Here is a 21,352-nt window from a genome sequence, read left to right on the forward strand (position 1 = left end):
ACACAAAAATAGACTCCAAATGGATGAAAGACCTAAATGTGAGACAGGAATCCATTAAAATCTTAGAGGAGAACACAGGCAGTAACCTCTTCGATCTCAGCTGCAGCAACTTCTTCCTAGAAACATTGCCAGATGCAAGGGAAGCAAGGGCAAAATGAACTATTGGCACTTCACCAAGATAAAACGCTTTTGCACAACAAAAGAACAGTCAAAAAAAGCAAAAGACAACCGACAGAATGGGAGAAGATATTGGCAAATGACATATCAGATTAAGGGGTAGTATACAAAATCTATAAGGAACTTATCAAACTCAACACCCAGAGAACAAATAAACCAATCAAGAAATGGGCAGAAGACATGAACAGACATTTCAGCAAAGAAGACATCCAAATGGCCAACAGACACATGAAAAAGTGCTCAACATTACTCAGCATCAGGGAAATCCAAATCGAAACCTCAATGAGATCCCACCTCACACCAGTCAGAATGGCTAAAGTTAACAAGTCAGGAAACGACAGATGTTGGAGGGGATGCGGAGAAAGGGGAACCCTCCTACACTGTTGGTGGGAATGCAAGCTGGTGCAGCCACTCTGGAAAACAGTATGGAGGTTCCTCAAAAAGTTGAAAATAGAGCTACCCTATGACCCAGCAATTGCACTACTGGGTATTTACCCCAAAGATACAAATGTAGTGATCCGAAGGGGCATATGCACCCCAATGTTTATAGCAGCAATGTCCACAACAGCCAAACTATGGAAAGAGCCTAGATGTCCATCAACAGATGAATGGATAAAGAAGATGTGGTATGTGCACAGTGGAATATTATGCAGCCATAAAAAATGAGATCTTGCCATTTGCAACAATGTGGATGGAACTAGAGGGCATTATGCTAAGCGTAATAAGTCAATCAGAGAAAAACAAGAATCATATGATCTCACTGATATGCGGAATTTGAGAAACAAGACAGAGGATCATAGGGGAAGGGACGGAAAAATGAAATAAGACAAAACCAGAGAGGGAGACAAACCATAAGAGACTCTTAATCTCAGGAAACAAACTGAGGGTTGCTGGAGTGGAGGGTGGTGAGAGGGATGGAGTGGCTGGGTGATGGCCACTGGGGAGGGTAGGTACTATGGTGAGTGCTGTGAATTGTGTAAGACTGATAAATCACAGACCTGTACCCCTGAAACAAATAATAAATTATATGTTAATCAAAAAATTTTTAAAAATAAAATAAAAACTTGAACTTAACCAATGGGTGGCAGTGTAATTATTAATTTATAAATCCACTATTATAAAGTCATAGCTGATGGCAAAATGCCTACCCACAAAGCAATTACCTAAAAACTATGACAATAGAAGGAATTTGTGATTCATAGTTAATTCTCACTTTCCCTGAAGGCACACTTTCCCTACAAAATCACTCCTAGTACGAAAAATGAAACCACAAAAAATGTTAATTCCTAGATTCAATTCCACTTATGATTGCTGTGAAATTTGTTTGCTTATTTGTTTATGTCAAGCTTTTTTTCAAAATATTGTCAAGGCAGCTTACAAAGATAGAGACTTGATGACAGGATTTTTTTTAAATGAAATTGTAGATAAAGTTAGGTAGAAAAAATAAGAATGAAGTTATGAGGGATAATGAGAGTAAGTTTGATATTGAACCCTACAGGTAATGCTTCAGAGCTCCCCACATAACCTAGTCTAATAATTAGTCTGCCTTTGACCACTGCCAGTATTCATTGCCTCTTGAGATAAGCCAGTTTGCCTTTGGACAGTTATGACCATTGGAAAAGACTTCTTCTTGGGGTCACCACCTTGTAATGTAGCATTTAGTAATTGTCTCCCAACTGTTACTCTCTACGTGATATTCTAATTTAATCAATATGTATTGAGAGTTCAGTATCTGTCAAAACTGCGCTGACACATTATCTTATTTCAATTTCATCCTCAGATAACCTTGTGAGATGAGTTTCTTTAAAATCTCCATTTTATAGATGAGGAAAAGTAAGGTTGCAAGAGGCTAAATGACCTCCTTCCAGTTACCTTAAAGCAAATGAGTGTGGCGAGTGGTCTATCAAACCCAGGTCTTCTGAATCTGAATACAATGCCCGCAATACTCCATGTCATTTCACCCTAATGTATAGGATTTTTTCTTCTCCTACTGCACTAAAAGCTACCTGTGCATTTGATAGGTTTCTGCCAGTTATTGAATAACAGATATTACACTGAAGTGAATTCAGAGAAAACATAAGGAATCACCTCCTGACTTCACTGGATGTGCATTGAAGAAATCTATAAAGCCAGAATTTTCTTCTTTTCTGGGATGGGAATGAGCCCAGCTCCACCTAACCTCTTAAAGGTGCTATCAGCTATGGAAAAGAAAACCATAATGCGGATTACTTTCTTGGCTACTTCATGTAGTATTTCGGGATAAATGAGAGCTTGATAAGCCATGGCTTTCACTTCTCCCCATAAATGTCCCTTTATAGAATTTATAGATTTACCCATTTTATGGTGGTTGAAAATTCCAAGAACCAAATAAACCTCTTGCTTAGAGCATTTCTTAAACTAAAGGGAAAGAGTATTTGCATACTTCCTGTTTTTCTATCTCCTTGGGGAGTACCAAATACACTTCCTTTTTCTAAGAAATCTCCTTGACCTGTATATATTACAGGTGCAGTAAGATAGATGTACAGCTAATCTTTTGAAAAGAATTACACAGTTAGATTTCCCTGACACACTGTTCTATCCTCAGTGAGCCAATTAAAGATTTCATGAATTCTCCCTCTTCAATCTTGTTATAATATACCTAAAAATTATATAAAAACAAAAGGAAGGAGACATGAATAGTCAAATATTTAGCAAGGTTATACTAATAGTTTTATTTTGTTTTTAGAATAGCAGACCTGTGGAAAATCCTTTTCTAACTTTCCAGAATATGATTAATTATTGCTACTCCCAAACATTTGTTTTCTGAGTGCTTATCTTAAATTGAGGTACATAGTGAAGTTACACTCACAAGTCCCATGGGTCAATTTTTACATACTTAAAGTTTTTAATCCTCCCTGGACTTGATTAAAAAGTCCCAAGAAACTTGAGCCTGTAGTTATATTATTAGGCTTCTTTCAACCTGAAGGCTATCTCTTTCCTTTCATGGCATCATGACATTAGATTGACTTTCTTGGTATCAGTCATTGTGAAATTAGCCTGTCTGAAATTAAGTTTTCTCTCGGACATCTATGACCCAGTCCTACTCTTTCAGAGTCTTTACAAGAGAAATTCATAGTCTTTTTTCTGTCTCTTAATTCCAGTTTTCTCTGACATCACCCTAGTCCCTGATATCACATTTGGATTACTATACAGATTCTGTGTCTGTCTTCTTCCCTGTCTACCCTTCCAACTTCACACTAACACTCTTTTTTGAATGAACACATTAGACTCATTTAAGACCATCCAGTCCAACTCCTTCTCATTTTCTGCTTAGAAATCCTCAATGACCCCTGTTACTTAACAGGCAAAGACTATAACCCTCTCTGTGAAGGCCTTTCAGGTCTACCCTACTCTCCCTGTGCATATTCTCTCTTACATACCCTCAAGTGGGCTGCTTTCTCCATCTTTATCTCTAACCTCCCTGCATTATGGGGCTCTTCCTGGAAACACCTAGCCCTCTTACAGTCTGGCCATACATTTTCTGGCCTCTGAGCTCAGTCCCAGAAAGCCTCCTCCTAGGACTTTCCTTCCTTTAGAGTGCACATAGATCCTTTTTACCCTGATCAGACCAACACTTCTCAAGCCAGGTTAAGTTGTGATTTGATTATAGTTATTGGTCTGGTGGCCAGCAGGAGTCATGGGGATAGATGCTAGAGGAGGGGACAAGTTTGGCAAGGCAGAGGGCTAAATATCATCTTCAATGCTAACAACCAATTGGGAGAAATAGGTAGGATTGTCAGATTTAACAAAAAAATAAATACAAAAAATCCAGTTAAATTTGAAGTTCAGATAAACGATGAAATTTTGTTTTAGTGTAATTGTGTCCCAAATACTGCATTGGACATAGTTCTACTCAAAAATAGCTCTTTTTCTGAACTTCAAATTTAACTGGGCATTCTGTATATTTTTCTGGCAATCCTAGAATTGGTCCACTTTTTCAAGATAGAGGGCTCATGGGAGATGAGATTTCAAGAAAGAGCTGGAAATCCCTTTATATGCTACCAAAGATGCCTGCTGGCTTTCATATTTTGCTTTAAATTGGTAATTAATTCTCTAAACCTTTCATTTGCTCTCTCTGGTACATGAATGGCACTCAGCAAGAGTCAGCGGATTCTATATAATTGCTGTTTCCCCCAATCCTCTCAACTGCTTGAGATACTGTATTTGCACATGCATTTCTTTTCACTAGTATCACTGGTGAAAGTTTTAACAATTGTACTGTTATAGCACACCATGGACTACTTATTACCAGTATTTTACCCACTACCATGATTGACAGGATCCTCACTTCCTGCTTCCCAAATCCCATTTTTGGAGTCTGTTTCCTAGGACTACTCCTGATACCACCGGTCTTAGGTAGGGTTCTGGGGGAAAATAATGATGAAATGGAGATTTCTTTGTAGGTAGTTTATAGGGGCATGTTCAGAAGAACAACACTGTGAGGTAGTAAGGGAAGCAGGATTAGCAGAGAAATTGAACCGTGGTACAGTTACAGCAAAGATCTCGATTGATCCCATAGGGAGCTCTGGAACTAAGATGGCCTTTTAGAAGTGCCCAAAAGGAGACCTTGGCATTTGTATATACCTACATTATCCCACCAAAGGATACAGGTTGCCCCCAGGAGAGGGCATGATCTTACAAGACACAGTTCTCTTCAGACAAGGCCAATTCCCCCAAAAGTTGGAGAAATGAGTGCCTTTGTCCTGAGATGTTGGGGCAGGGGTGGTTCTGGGCAGCACAAACACAGTTCCATTACAACAAATTTATCTCCCACTGGCTGTCTTTTATTTGTTCTATCAATCTATATAATTTCAGAAATTTGTCTTTATTTTCCTTTTTTCTATTCTTTATTTCCCTGTCTTTAACATAGTGTCTCTTCTCTCTTGTATTCCTGGCAGTTTAATCTCCACTGTTTTTTACATTTATTTACTTAGTTCTGTCACTTTTTGTTTTACATCTTTCTGTTGTCTATTTCTGGGTTCTCTTTCTGAATTTTTGCTGTGTATCAAAGCTCTTACATGTTCTTTCTTTCAGGTCATTTTAAAATACTGGGTTAGGTTAGTTTTCATTTACTTTGTGTCTGCTGCATTTCTCTGGTGTGTTCATATTCTACTAGGTCTGGCCTTCCAAAGTGCTATTCTCACTTTCAGAAGTTTATTTTGCTGTCATAATACTTCCTGGGATCTGCTTTCTCTGGAATCTTCCCCTATCCACTACTATCTGAACTTTCCTTTCCCCTTATCCACAGTGTTTCTGTCCTGTTCAATTTGATTTCTGAAACTAGCAGTTTTCTTTTTGTATGTGGGTTTGTTCTGTAGGAAACACTATGCTGGATAGTTCTGAAATCCTCAAGGGCCTACTTCACCACAGCACTCTTTAATCTCTTGCTGATTCTGTGTAGTTTTTTTCCACTCACTGTAATTCAGAACCTCTGATGGCTTCTATGAATGTTTCAGTTGCTCTCAAATTTATTTTTCTAGTTCGATCAAGAAATGGTATCTCAGTTTATAGTGGTGGCAGTGAGGATGAAGAGAAGTGAACATTAAGAGAGATATCTTGGTGATACTATCAAGGAGAATTGCTTATGGACTAATGTAAAGTGAAGAGGTTCTCAAAAATGGTTTTTGGCTTGAGCAATTGGACAGTTTTACAGAAATGGGGGAAACTGGGAGGTGAAATGGTTGGTAATGGCAGAAGCAGGCACTCTATGTAGCTAGCTATATTGTTTGAGGTACCTATTAGATAGCCAAGTGGGTGTATCAAAGAAATGTCTTTGAGAGGAAAAGGTCTGCTTAGATGTCACTTCCTTTGGGAAGCCTTTCCTGAATGCCCACTTCCCATTCCATTAAGCTTGTTACCCTTCTATCCACAGCACCTTCAGCACTCCTATTGTAGCCTTTATCAAATTTATATTGCAATTTCCTATTTATTGGTCCATTTACTCTGTTGAATGTGAGCTGTTTGTGGAAGAGAACCTATGCTCTTCATTTTTTCCCTCAGGTTCCTTCCTGGCTCAATGCTGACAGTCAGCTCTTATTATTTGTTTAAGGCATGCATATGACAAGGCAGTCAATCCCATTTTTTCCCTATAGCTACAATTGTTGAAAATTATTTTCCAAATTCAGCCAAAATTTGCCCCCCCATAATAATACCCAATATATATTGAGTATATATCTATGAAGCTAGGTGCTATTAATTTACTTGTCTGAATACCATTTGTCTTAGATCATATGTGATCTTATGTCTGAATGAGCATATTAGTCTTTCAAACTAAGCGTGTAATAAAAATCTCAATGCTGTTTTCACATGCAATATCTTAAAACTATGCCTCCTCAAATATATTTTTGTATTGTCTTCTATAGCCAAATGCAGGATTTAATGGTTATACTACTAAATTTCATCTTACTAGATTCAGCCTCAACTCCAGAAGTAGAGATAACTTTGAATCTTGCATATATATTTAAATATCTTGACTTTTACTGCAACCTCCTAGTGCTCAGAGGCAGAAGTTGGGAGCGGGGCAAATGTGCCAAAGTCAGACTCCAGGTTCTTGTCCCCGGCTTCAACCAGAAAATACTTTCTGGTTAATAGAAAATTAATTTTATGATAGGGTTAACATAAAGTTTATTTTTTGTCAAAAGTTTTTGTCATAGAAATTTTCAAAACCACTTTTTAGAGCAAGTCACTGGTAACTTCCCCAAGAATGTAGTCAATAGCACACCCTTATCCCTCCCCCAACTTGCCACCCCACCTAATTTAGATGATTTTAAGGTTAAAATTTTGTATGATTTACACAATATTGATGAAATTGTGTGCTGCTAATTTTAATAAATCATTGATCTATTTAAGTTATTTGGAAAAGATCGTAACAATTTGGTGTCTTAGTGAATATTCTGATGATGTATACTTTTGAATTCCTACCCTCCACCTTTCAACAAAAAATGGACTTCTGCAAAAGTATTTATCAATTCTAAAAATGCTTACAATTCAATAATCTTGTCTTGCACTTTCTGTGGAAAAAAGCTGCATTTTTTGCCAAGTTCAGAAAAGAGATTTTGCCATTTGTGTGGGTAATTCACAGTCTATTTGCTCTGTTCTGGTTCTTTTCCCCCTCCTTTCACCAATATACCAGATGTGTTAAAAAGAAGAGAAGTAGTATTGTAGTACCAAATAATCTTATACTAACAGTCTTGTGGAAGAAAAGTTAATTTGGGAACTATGTAACTCCCTTTCAGACTATTCATTAAACCCGGTATAAACCCAATCATATTATGCTTCATCTCTTATTTACCATTTCAACAAAATCTCAAGGAAAAACCACTGTTAAATGTGTTGCCTACATGCAGATACATCACCATCTAAATTTATTTACCTTTTTAAAAAAGATTTTGACAGAAAGATAGAGAGAGAGCACAAGTAGGCAGAGCAGCAGGCAGAGGGAGAGGGAGATGCAGGCTCTCCGCGGAGCAGGGAGCCCCACACGGGGCTAGATCCCAGGACCCTGGGATCATGACCTGAGCCGAAGGCAGACGCTTAACCAACTGAGCTACCCAGGTGCCCCATAAATTTATTTACCTTTTTGATAAGTTTAACACATCAAGGGAATACTATAGCCTATTTTTCCTATTCCTGATGATTCCAGGTTGGATTCTGATAATATTCCCACACGGTCACATGGCAACTTGATGGTACAACTAAGACCAGAATCCTGGGATTTGGATTCCCAGGATTTTCTACGGTACCATGGTGATGTTCAAATACTTACAGGAGGTGCTAATCATTAAAAAGGGGAGCACCAGTGTAAAAAAATAATCAATATGTGACAATTTAAAGGTAATGTACTCTGGGAATGCAGGCTGGTGCAGCCACTCTGGAAAACAGTATGGAGGTTCCTCAGAAAGTTGAAAATAGAGCTACCATACGATCCAGCAATTGCACTACTGGGTATTTACCCCAAAGATACAAATGTAGGGATCCGAAGGGGTACGTGCACCCCACTGTTTATAGCAGCAATGTCCACAATAGCCAAACTGTGGAAAGAGTCAAGATGTCCATCCACAGATGAATAAAGATGTGATATATATATATATATATAATATTCCATATTCCACAATGGAATATTATGCAGCCATCAAAAGGAATGAAATCTTGCCATTTGCAACAACGTGGATGGAACAGGAGGGTGTTATGCTGAGCGAAATAAGTCAATCAGAGAAAGACGTGTCATATGACCTCACTGATATGAGGAATTCTTAATCTCAGGAAACAAACTGAGGGTTGCTGGAGTGGTGGAGGGTGGGAGGGATGGGGTGGCTGGGTGACAGAGATTGGGGAGGGTATGTGCTATGGTGAGCGCTGTGAATTGTGCAGGACTGTTGAATTGCAGATCTGTACCTCTGAAACAAATAATACAAAATATGTTAAAAAAAAGAAAAGATAGCAGGAGGGGAAGAATGAAGGGGGGGAAATCGGAGGGGGAGACGAACCATGAGAGATGATGGACTCTGAAAAACAAACTGAGGGTTCTAGAGAGGAGGGAGGTGGGAAGATGGGTTGGCCTGGTGATGGGTATTAAAGAGGGCACGTTCTGCATGGAAAAAAAAATAAAAACTCAAAAGAATTTTTTATTATAAAAAAAATAAAGGTAATGTACTCTCACAGCCCTCTCCCACTTAGAAAATTCTTCCTTCTCCAGTTTCAAGTTATTTAGTTGGTCAATTTTTTTAACTTAAAAGTGAACTCAAGTCTGCTTCTTCTACTAAGCAAGATGTGAAATAAATGAAATTATTACAACCTTACATTATGATCTCCCAAGAGGTGCAAACTGTATAATTGTTTCCCCTCTCATTCCCAAAATAAAATCATCTTTGGCTGGGAAATGATTGGTTACACAAAACAATGTATAGAAATTAAAACACTTTAATATAATATAAACATTTCCAGAATATAGACTGATTTTGTATCAGTACATTTTGAGAGCTTTTTAAAACTATATATCATCTAAATTTATTATAGACTGTTTCATTTTCACTTTCAGAACTAGAAAATATAAAAATACACTGCAAATTAGATTTAACAAACAAAAAAATCAGTCTAAATCGCTTCATACATTTTTCTTGGGAGAAAACCAAGAAACAAACACACAACAACAATAATAAAATACCAACACTATCACAAACCCAAACAAGGAATGGATTCTCTAATGCCTGGTAATTCTCTCATTTAAAATAAATTATCTCCCATGGGTAAATAATTCACCACCACAGCAATTTGAGGAATAGAAGTAGAGACAACCTCATTAAGCAAAATTACATTATATGTAAGAAACGTACTTTTTCTTTTTTTTTAAGAAAATGAAGAAAAGTAACTTAAGGAAAAGGCATATTGAATACTTTTACTTCACTTGGCTTTTGTTAGAGGTTAAAGTTAACTGTTCACTTAGGAAAATTCAAATAACAACAATTTCATGAAACCAAACTCTTCAACTTATTTCTTCAATTCAACCGTAAGGGAACAAAACTAAAAAGTTCAAAATCCAAGAGTAGACTCATCCCAAAGCATTATCTTTCTTCAACAGGTTTACTTTTCTTTTCTATTCTTGTGTTCTTATGTTCTTCTTTCTCAGAGGCTAGGTTTATGCTTGTTTCTTCTTTCAATTCATTTTCAATTTTTATACCCCCCCAAAAAACTAAGCTTTCCTGAATTGACAATAACCATATTCACCTCTTCTCTTCTTCATTGGATGTTTTTGGTTTTTGTCTAAATCCATTTTCTAAACTGATTTCTTCAATTCATCCTTAGGTAAACAAAATGAAATGTTCAAATTCCTAGAACAGATTCCTCCCAAAACATTGACTCTCATCTTTTCTTCAACAGGTTTCCTTTTCTCTTATGTTCTTGTTGTGTTTTTATGTTTTTCTTACATTCTTTCTCAGAGGGTAGGTCTAAGCTTGTTTGTTTCTTCTTTCAATTCAATTTCAATTTATACACACAAAAACTAAGCTTTCCTGAACTGACATTGACTGTATCACTGCTCCTTTTCTTCACTAGATGTTCTGTTTGTCTAAATCCATGTTCTTAACTGATTTCTTCAATTCATCCTTGGGTAAACAAAACTAAAAGCTCAAAATCCAAGAATAGATTCATCCCAAAGCATTTCCTCTTCTGTCTTTTCTTCAACAGATTTCTTTTTCTCTTTCTTGTGCTTACGTTCTTCTTTCTCAGTGGGTACACCATGGCTTTTTTTCTTTTTTCGATGTTTAAGCTTTCCTGAACTGACACTGACTTTATCTCCCTCTCTTTTCCTTTGTCGGATGCTCTTGTCCTTATCTAGATCAGTATCCTCATAACTCTTTTTCCTTTTATGCTTGGACTGCTCTTCTTTCTCTGGCCTTTCTTCACTTTCCTCCAGGTGTCTTCTTCTTTTCTGATGTTTCCGTTTATGATCTGCTTGATGGTCACTGGTACTGTTTTCTGAGGAGAGGTGCTTGTAAACTTCAGATTCTACACTGTATGGGCCAGAGTTATTTTCTTGCTGACTAAGGCTCAGGGGTACTGGTTTTTCTGGGAAATAGTCTCTGATGGGTTGACAAGAGGTCATGGAGTCTAGTCTCTGTTTGCTGTCATTAGTTGGTAAGCAATGAGGTAACTGGTTTTCTACTGCTTGTGAAATACTGTATGATCCTGTATAGGTCTGGGAAGTCTCAAATGGGAGTTTTTGCTCAAATATTCTATGTTTGGGTCTGGAATCAACCATTTCTTTGTACTTATGGGTTTCCGTAGAGCTATCATTAATCTTTCTAAAACAAGTCTTTGGCTCTAGTCCTCTGGCTTTCTGCACTTTGATGTAATCTTCAAGTTCATCTTGGAAAGAATCATAAGTCCTCTTTGAATGAGCTGGTAACCGGTGATGTAATTGGCTTTCCACTGGTGAAATATTATATGGTTGTTGGTAGGTCTGGGAAGTCTCAAGTGAACATCTTTGCTCAAATATTCTTTGTCTGGGTCGAGAATCAACTTCTCTGTACCAACGGGTTTCCATAGAGTTCTCTCTTATCTTTCTGAAACAAATCTTTGGATCTAGTCCTCTGGCTTTCTGCACTTTGATGTAATCTTCCAGTTCATCTTGGAAAGAGTCATAGGTCCTCTTTGAATGAGCTGGTGAGCAATGAGGTAATTGGTTTTCTCCTGTTTGTGAAATATTGTATGATCCTGGGTATGTCCGGAAAGACTCACATGGGAGTCTTTGTTCAAACATTCTATGTCTGGACCTGGAATCAACTACTTCCCTGTACCCACGGGTTTCCAGAGAATCCTCTTCCATCTTTCTGAAACAAGTCTTGGACTCTGATCCTCTGGCTTTCTGCACTTTGATGTAATCTGCACATTCATCTTGATAAGAGTCTTGTGTCTTCTTTGAATTCTTCACTAGGTTGATAACAATGGATTCTCTGCAAAGAAGACAGTAGAAAGTTCTTAGGTTATTTTATTCTGAATATTTTCTTTGCTTTCAAAAAGATTAGCTTAGGATGGGTTAGCCTGGTGATGGGTATTGAGGAGGGCACATTCTGCATGGAGCACTGGGTGTTATGCACAAACAATGAATCATGGAACACTACATCTAAAACTAATGATGCAATGTATGGGGATAATATAAGAATAAAAAAATTAAAAAAAAAAGATTAGCTTGGAAAAACAAAAACAACAAAAGCCCAAACAAATTTAAAAAACCTACTGCAATATAAAAGCTATAAATCATCACTTTTTATGCCAAAAAGCAGCAGCAGGGATAGTCAGATATTTCCCATGTACCTCACAATTTTTTACACACAAAAAATGTTCAGGGCTGAGATAAAAAGGGAAGATGCAGACATAGCTGCTACTGTCTTAGTACTTAAAATGTAAGGCATGTTGGGATATGCGGGAAAGGACCAATAATATTTAATGCCCCAAAGATGGTCTGATCTGAATGTCACATTGTTTTAAAAGTTTTAATTAGTTCCTTGTATAGATCTATAAATATAATGGCTATTTATTCTGGAACTCTGAGATTAAAAAAAAAAGAGTCTGAAGATTAATTTGGTGAATCAATTTAGCTCCTAAGTATTCAGACTCAAAGTAGATATATTTTCTACCAGAATAAAATAATGTAACAGAAACACTATGCTTTGATTTTTAAAGCAACAAACCAAAAATACAATAGTTAAGTGCCCCTCTGTCCTGCTACCTGACTTATCCAGTCCTTAATTGTCCACTTAATCCTCTCCTCCTTAAAACAATAAGATAGAATGGAATATTTATCGAGCTCCTATTATATGCCAGGCCAGGCACCTTACACAAATTTTTAATATTTCATTATAACAACTTCATATTGGAGCTGTCCAAAGTTATACACTTATTAGAAAGACAGATCTGATATTCCAATCCAGGTCTGTCCAACAGCAAGACCTTTTTTCTTAACTACTGTACCTCGCTGGAAGGATGATGACCAGATCACTTTATCTCCTGGAACTAAGAACCTTCCAGGACTTAATTGAGTTTGTATGGCTCAATGAGAATGATCCTTTAGCATCTCCCCAGAGAAGGATAATGCTGTCTGGTCAGGAGGGGTGCCAATTAGCCAGCTCTGCCAGTATACTATCATGGCTAGAAAAGTCCCTAGGGGATTCAAATACCATCACCTACAAATACCATCACCTATAGCAGTATCAACTCATAGGGAAATGAATGCCTAGAAAGTTTGTAAAGTACATGCAAGGGTATTTGACAGAAGCCCTGCTCTTTGGTGTCACAGGAGGATTTTGGTAAAAAAATATACTTACTTAATTTGGTGTTCACTTCCTTGCATATGGGATCGGAACATTTCTAAAGATGTAAAGGTGATATTACAAATATGGCAAACGTAGGTTCTCATAGTAAATGCTGAAAAAATAGAGAGTCCAAGTTAAGGAGGTCAATACGGACACACTTAGAATCACAAAGCTGGACAGGAATTTACTGAGATCATCTACTGAAATTTCCCAATTTAAAGATAAGGCCCAGAGAGGTCAAATGATTTGGTCAAAGTCAAAGAGCCAGTTAGTAATAGAGATAACCTCTCAGCGCCCATACTTCTTAATTTAGAGCCCAGAATTCTTTACACTACACCACACTGCTTCTCTAGGCTTGGCCTTTCCTAAGAAACTGCTATCTGCCTGCCTATTGTTTCTACATGAAAGTGTAGCAGGCACTTCAAATTTAGTACATCCAACCAACGATTGCCTCTTAATCCCTTAACCAACCTTTTTGCTTGCTCCTAATTCTCTTTCCACCCAGTAAAAACCTGAAAGTTCCCAAAAGATCAAACAAAAGCAAATTTTTACTCTCTTACCTGAAATCACTGTAGTGCATTAGTTTACCAAAAGTAATTTCCACAGACAGATTTTAGAAAGGAGAGAGGTTCAGTGAGCCCCACTCTCAGGATAAAAGCTGAAAGCAAAATTCTAAAAACTACTAGTTACCACTTCAAAAGAGTCAAGAACTATAGAATAGGCATACCAGCTACCTCTCTATTCTGCTTCTTAGGTAGAATTGAAAGCAGGGGATAAATTAATCTTTATTTTCTTAACCTCATTATTCTTCCATTTTCTCTTTGGTCAGAAGTAGCAAATTAATAAATTTCATAAGCCAAATATAAAAAACCCCACCCTAAAGAAGGGGCAATAAATTGGTGGCTGCAGTAATTTTAGGGTCAAGCGAGGTCATCTTTTGAATCAAACAGCACCTTAATCATTCAAAGGATGCTAAATTAATCATTATCAAGTGTATGGGTCTTGTCCAAGCAAAGATTATTCATAGAAACAAGAGAATATTGTCAAGGGGAAAGAAAGATGCTAACTTGGAAGAACATGAGGCCTCTGCTTACTATTGACAGATACTCTAGTGGGCCCAGGAGAGCTCAGCAGGTTATGCCAAAGACTGAATGAATGATTCCTCATAACTATCCTCTCTCCCAGTGCTCTGATTTCATGCTCATCAAGTCACTTTCTGATTATAATTTGGTTTCCCATATTCTTTGATCCCAAAAAAGGGATACCCTGGATGATAGATCCAAGTTTTAAAAACCCTGAGAACTGAAAATATATATATCTTCTCCTACCATAAATCAATATCAGAATGACAATGTATTAACTTAAATTACAATGTTTCCAGACTTCTCTGATAAGAGTTACTTGGAGCATTACTTAAATATAGATCCCCAAGCTCCTCCCTTGGAGAACATGATCCGCTGTCTCTAGGAGAGGGAATTTGTATTTTAACAATACCACAGGTAATTATTCTTAGAGAACATGTGGGAAATACACTAAGGGAATACCTTTCTAGTTCCTTGATTATTTATAAGTGTTTGCCAAGTTTGTTTGTGGTCTGGTCAGTCCCTGATTTGAGGCTGATCTACTGTGAAGATTCTGGACTTCCTGCAAAGCTAAGGACTAAATCCAGGACTATGCATGCTCACAACAAACCTTTTCAAAAAATTAATATCATTATCTAACAAGTGCGCAAATTAAAACTCAGATTTGCTTGGCCAACACCATACATTTTGAGAGCACCCAAGTTATGCAAGATAAGCAGGACACCTGGTTTCCTCTAGGTTAGTGGTTCTCAATGCTAGCTACACATTAGAACCATGTGGAAAACTTTAAAAATATTCATGTTACAGGTCCACGTCAGCCCATTTAAATCAGAATCTCTAGGAATTGAACCAGGCTTTCTTACTTTTTGAGAGCGTTTTTAGATGATTTTTTTTTTTTTATACAGCCATTGTTGAGCACCACTGCCCTAATATCAAGCCAATGATCTTCATTATGATTATAAACTCAGATTATATTTCAGGGGTTTTACATATTTGTTTAGTGCTTATAAAGTATATAGTATACATAATATTCTCCCCAGTTCCTCCTTTGTTTCTTTACAAGTTATATTGGAAGATTGTAATATAGGTAATATAGGGGTTTAGAGAAGCTGCAGGTCACATATAAAAGGTCCAGAGGCAGTTCTGGAACTCTGGTCTGATTACTATTACCTTAGCCCTTGTCTTTTTCATACCCTGATATTCTTTATCTTTTTCTAGATATAGACATCTCAGAAAATAATATATAAAAATGGTGTAAACAATTTCTGTGAAGATATTGGCTCCAAGTTCAGAATTCCTGGTCTAATCCTTCTGTAACCTGCCTCCACTATGTTTCTTTTTCTTTTCCTTTTTTAATTGAAATATAATTAATAGTGTTACATTAGTTCCAGGTGTACAATATAATGATTCAACAATTTTATACATTATTTAGTGCTCACCAAGATAAGTATACTCTAAATCTCTTTAATCCACTATGCTTCTTACACTTCATCCAGAAACTCAAGCTTCTTTGCATCTCATAGCTTTCAGAATCTTCTATAACCTAACACTTGTGGTGCCCATTTTTCTCCTAATCACAGCTCTATCTTATAACTCCCCAGACTAAGATCTTTGTTTTCAAAGCACAGATTGGGGAAGTACATGTCTTTATAGTCTAACGTTGTGGTCCTCAATCTTAGCTCTATATCCTAATCAATTGGGGAGTTAAAAAAGAGAAAACAAAACACTAATGTGTAGGTCCTATGGATTCTAATTTAATTGATTTGAGGAATGGCCTGAGCATTGAGATTTTTAAAAGCTCCCTGTATGTTTCTAACATGTAGTCAAGGTGAGAACCACCGGTCTAATAGCTTAAATGGAAAATAATCAATTGAGAGCTACATATAAGCAAAAATGCAACTTAATGTGGGATTTACTTTATGAAGTAAAGTAGAAAAAGTCTAATTTACCTGTTTTTAAGTTACGACAGGAGAAAAAAAAACATTTTAAAAAAAGTAACATTTGTTAAGGACCTATTCTGTGATGGATACTGTACTGCTTCATTTCATCCTTTGACAATACTGTGAAGTAGCCTTATTTTTACTTTACACCTGAGGAATCTGAGGTACAACCGGGTAAGTGACTTGAAACATATCTCCCAATCTATGTTTATTCTTCTACATGACACCGCCTCTCAATAAACAATTAGCAAATACTGAGAAAAACTATGTACTTATTACCATATAAAGTGCTGAGATGGATATTGCAGAATAAAATATAATCCCTTGTCTCAAGGAGGCTAATTCAGTTAAGGGGCTAAAATTAATGCAATTGTCAACGAAAAAGTGAAGTCTATGAGGAATCAGAGGAGGGGGAGAATACCAGCAGCTAGAGCAGTGAGGGAAGTTATGATGGATCTTGGAGAACAAGAAGGATTTGAATTGTAAGGAAGGCAGATAAGGGCATTCCAGGGGATGAAAACAGTATCAGATATGGGAGAGACAGAAATGAGCATGATGTGTTGACTTCAAATAATCTGTTCAACAAACGCTAAGCACCTTAGCGTTAGCTAATCTAGCATTATGCTAGATTCTAGGGTTACAAGATGAATAAAATGGGCAGGTTGCTCACAAATCCAAGTGAGAAACATATATAAACAAAGAATTTCAATCTCATTTGGTAAAAGGTAAGAGGTGTGCTTAAGGGGTATGGAAGCTCAAAGAAGCAGAGTATGGGGGTCTGAAGAAGGCTACTGGAAGAGATGATGCCTTCAACTTGGAAGGATGAACAACAGTTAACTTGACGAAAAGAGTTGAGAAGAGTACTGTACGGAGAGGGACTAGCATGATAGAAGCATAGAAGTGTTTATAAGAACTTCTTAAAATTTGGAATTGTTGTGGAATAAAATATAACAGGACAAGATGGAAGAAGCAAAAAGATGTCAGATCAGAGATGTATAGGTTATGCTACAGAGCCTAGACTTTTTATCCTGTGTATTGGGAAACCTTGAACTGTTTTAAGTAGTAAGTGACATGGTCAGCTGTGTGTTTGAGAGAAGTCTCTCCTCTAGCTGCAATATGGAGGATAAATTTGAGAGCAACAAGCCTCAAAGTAAGGAGACCACATGTATGTAAATAACTAGATGAGGCAAGAGATAAGGAGGGCATGAGCTAGAACACAGTAGGGATAGAGAAGAGCAAGGAGACTGGTGAAATATACCATTAAAACTGGCAAAACTAAAAAAAAAATAAAAACTGGAAAAACTTGGTAACTGATTGAATGTGGGAGATAAGTTTACCTGAAGGGTGTGAGAAGGGAAGTGTAGAAGAGTGGAAGAGAGTCCTGGAGAGTGGTGTGGGTTTTAAAATCACGGCTGAGAGGAAAGTGAAGGAAAAGGTAAAGGATTAAATAGGACTACAAGTCCACAGAGATTGGATCCCAAGACTCTGTTGAGGTACCCAATCTCTAGCTTTACATAATTTTCCATAGCGTCACCCAGTATCCTGAATGTAAAAGTAGAAAAGGTGGACTGTGGAATTTATTCAGGGTTGAAATCTTGCTACTAAGGAGTGAGAGAATAACAATGAGGTATATGTAAAGCCTTCCAGAAGGTTGTTACAACATTGAAGTGTGAAATGATGGTAGTGGAAATGTAATGGAAAGGAAAAATAGTTCTAATAAGACTTGATAAGACTTGCTGATGGACAGGATATAGGAAAATTGAGTAGTTGAAGATGCCCTCAAAGATTCAAATGTAGGTGACTAATAAATGGTACAATTGGCAAAGACAGGAATCTTGGGAAATTCAAGTTGGTTTTAGAGAAGATTATTAATTCAATTTTAGGTATGTTGAGTCACAGGTGAAGGTGAAATATCTAAGTGCAATAATGAGGCTAGAAATTAGTAAGATAAACAAAACAAATACAATAAATAAAAAAATACATACATACTTTAGTTCCATATCGTTATGGTAGCCATTCCTGTGCTAATAAGATCTGGCCCGGATGAGGGACATGAAGAAAGCAGTGAGAATGATGAAGAAAGAGAGATTAGGTATAGTAGGAACATATATAAACAAAACAGATGGAAAAAAGGCAGAGACAGAAAGAAGGGAGAAAATGGGGTGATGAATGAAATAGTTAAGGTGTCATGTATCAAATGGTTTCTGTCTTACCACTTGCTCGCTTATAATATGGGCTTCTGCTGTTCTGTTCTTTGAAATTCTCATTAGCTAATTTAAATTCTCCAGCTATTTTTTAATCCTCAAATGTTTACTGTTCTTAAAATGGGACAGTTAAAAGCAGGGCTGAAAATTTGTTCTTTGAGCTCTATTATGCTAATGGTCAGCACTCCCTCCCTGGCCAGATGAAAATTTCACCAAAATTCTCCTTCTCTTATTCTAATAACCTTGAAACTTCAGAATGCTAACATGACTCTCCCTTTAGAAGTGACCAGAGTATGTACACTTCTCATAGTTGACTCAGTTCCAATTTTACCTAATGCTGTCCATTAAACTAGAAGGTACTTATTTCAGATATCCTCACCCCAGCAATAGGAAAAATATCCTAACAAGTTAAAGTTTGTCATTTCTCCAAACATCTACTACTTTCAGAAGCCCTACCACTTTTATTTCTACACTTGCCTAAATCAACATTCTTCAAATTCCTAGATAAAAACACAGATCTCTATGTAACTTTTTGAGATATGTTGAATCACATTAATTAGGAAACTTAAATAGTACCAATGCAGGGTTAGCACTCAATATATCAAGATTAGCAGTTCACTGATTCTATATTAAACTAATCGCTATTGAGGTAGGCCTACTCTGTGCCAGTTTCTATCTCTAGCACCGGAAATACAGATGAGTTAGGTGAAATCCCTTCCCTCAAAGATCTTATACATTCTAGTGGGAGATAAAGACGCACAGAGAGAAAATTAGACATGCAGGCTAAGGAAACACAGAAGATAAGTCTTGAAGGGAGTGAAAAGGCTTCCCGGAAGTAGTATGTTAAAGAATGAGTTAGGAATTAGATAAAGAAGAGGAACATGGAGATGTTCCAAAATGGCAGCATGAAAAAGGGCAGAGAGACAAGAAATAGGGTAATGGTTTCTGGAAACCATAAGCAGTTTGCAGGTTCTGACCTATACAGATCATGGCAGGAAGTAAGAGGGGATAAGCCTGGAGAACATAGGCAGGGAATGATGGTAAAGAGCTATGAAGCTTAGATTTTTATCCTCAGAAAAAGGAGAAACAAGTGAGGATTTTAAAGTAGGGAATGACCTGGAAGGATGTGCACTTTAGGTGAAACACTCTAGTGGTTAAATTGAGGGTAGATTTGGAGAGACAAAACTGATGGCAGGGATAGTAGTTAGGAGGCTGTGGCAATATTCTAGAACAATGCTTCTCAAAATTTAATGTGAGTACAAATCCCTAGGGATCTTGTCAAAATGCAGTTTCCGTTCCAGCAGGTCTGCAGTGAGGCTTGAGATTCTTTTTTTCTAACAAGCTCCAAATGATGCTGATGATGCTGGCCACAAACCACACTTTGAGTACCAAAGCTCTAGGAAAGATGTTGAGGGCCTGACCTAGTATGGGAAGAGTAGAGCTGCAGATAAGGGACCAGGTAAAACAGTCATGGCTTGGTGTTTCATTAGATATAAAAAGTGAAGAAGGTAGTGTTGGGGGATTCACAGTTAACTACAGGTTTCTACTCTGAATAACTGAGTGGAATTGAAATGGATATGAGGTATCCAGGTAAAGCAGTAGCTGCCAGTTGGATATGAGTCCAAAGCTTGACAGAAAGGTTATAAGCATACAGGTAAGAGATGAAATCCGGGGAACAGCTTAGATCATGTTTGTAGAGTAAGGCCAAGAATGGAGCCACAGGAACACCTACATTTAGGTAATGAATTAAAAAAGAGCCCCCAAAGAAAACAGAAAAGAAACAGAAACACAGAAGAAGAACCAGAGCATAAGGAGTTACATATGACAAAGAAGAGGGCTTCAAGGTGGGAGTAATGAACATTTTCACATGAAGCAGAAAGGTCTAGTAAGAAAAGAATTGAAAAATAACAGTGAGTGGAGGAAAAGAAGTGGGAAGAAGAGAGAATATGAAAAAGGAATAAAATACACTAGTAGTGAGAAGGTGCCTGTGGGGGAAAAATGAAAAAAAAAATGGTTAGAAGAGCAAGTGGATTATTCCAGTCAGGATCAGAATCTTTATTGTGCCTGAATTCTTGCCAGTCTTTCTAGCTCCTTTGTTAATTCTCTCTCCTTCCCACTTCCACCAATTTAAATCATATACATCCTCTATGAAGGTTTTCTGAACCATGATGTTTCACTCCTCTAGTTACCAAAAATATGTACATAAAAATTCATGTCTGTAGCCTCTTGCAATGAAGTGTTATTAACCCAACTAGTTTAGACACTTGCTCCTTCAGGGAAAATGGTATATCCTCATTTGTATTCCCAACAATGACTAGCCTAGCACCTTAGAGACACTTAAGCCATACTTAGTGACTGAATAATGTAACCACATGACACTAGTTAAAAATACTTCCTTATGTACCTATGATATAACATGGAACCACGGGAATACCTATATTTGATTTTATAATTCATAAAGGTCATCTAAACTTTCTGAATCTCATTTTCTAGAAAACCAACAGACAGAACTAGATGGACTCTGAAGTCCTTACTCATCTAAAATTGTATAATCCCATTACTGCTATCAAACTACAGCAAATTGATATATACATAAACCAGTATGTTTTATAAAATATCAACTTCCTATGAAAGAATTTTGGGATATTTTTACTGTTTACCATTTGCATCTGATTTTGCTGGAAGAGGTTTCTCTCTTATGTTGTCTACAAACTTCTTCCTAGCTTCATTTCTTTTGTGTTTTTTCCCAACATAATGCTGTTGGGCCATTAATGGACTATTAAAGGAAGCAGGACAGAGCTTGCAATACTTGTTTGGATTATTCAAATCCAAAGCACTGCTGGAAGAGGAAGGCATAGTCTTGTCTTTAATCCCACCTGGAGGAGGCTTGACGGCAAGGGGCTTCAGAAAAGTTGATTCTGCAGAAGTAGTAAGAGGCACATCTGCTGAAATAGTTGTAATGAGAAGTGATCAACATATATTCAGCTATTAGAGCTGCATTCATTACAAAGTACTAGGGGAATTCAGAATTCTTTGAAAACTGCTATCTTTGGACTTTTTTCCACACAGGGCTGTTGGATAAAGGTACTCAGGTTAAAAAG

At 37.1% G+C, this 21,352-nt stretch overlaps 1 protein-coding gene across 10 annotated transcripts in view; it reads right to left on the bottom strand.

The window, feature by feature from the left end:
* Positions 1-9,119: 9,119 nt before the first annotated feature.
* ZMAT1 (zinc finger matrin-type 1) overlaps positions 9,120-21,352 on the bottom strand; it is a 36,811-nt gene continuing 24,578 nt past the window's right edge. For 2 of the 10 annotated variants that reach the window (XM_045880790.3, XM_064574398.1), the window contains 3 exons: positions 20,912-21,196; positions 13,038-13,137; positions 9,120-11,666 (listed from right to left, as the gene is read on the bottom strand). In XM_045880790.3, the coding sequence (XP_045736746.1) occupies positions 10,340-11,666; positions 13,038-13,137; positions 20,912-21,196 (1,712 nt within the window). In that variant the 3' untranslated portion in view covers positions 9,120-10,339. Of the gene's footprint in view, positions 11,667-13,037; positions 13,138-16,326; positions 16,403-18,032; positions 20,111-20,911; positions 21,197-21,352 lie in introns of those variants that run through there. The other 8 variants (XM_064574397.1, XM_064574396.1, XM_064574401.1 and 5 more) reach the window with 8 other exon arrangements.

Source organism: Mirounga angustirostris, unplaced genomic scaffold (genome assembly GCF_029215605.1).
Source record: "Mirounga angustirostris isolate CCGP_5_RB_7025 unplaced genomic scaffold, mMirAng1.0.hap1 SCAF_11, whole genome shotgun sequence".
NCBI lineage: Eukaryota > Metazoa > Chordata > Mammalia > Carnivora > Phocidae > Mirounga > Mirounga angustirostris.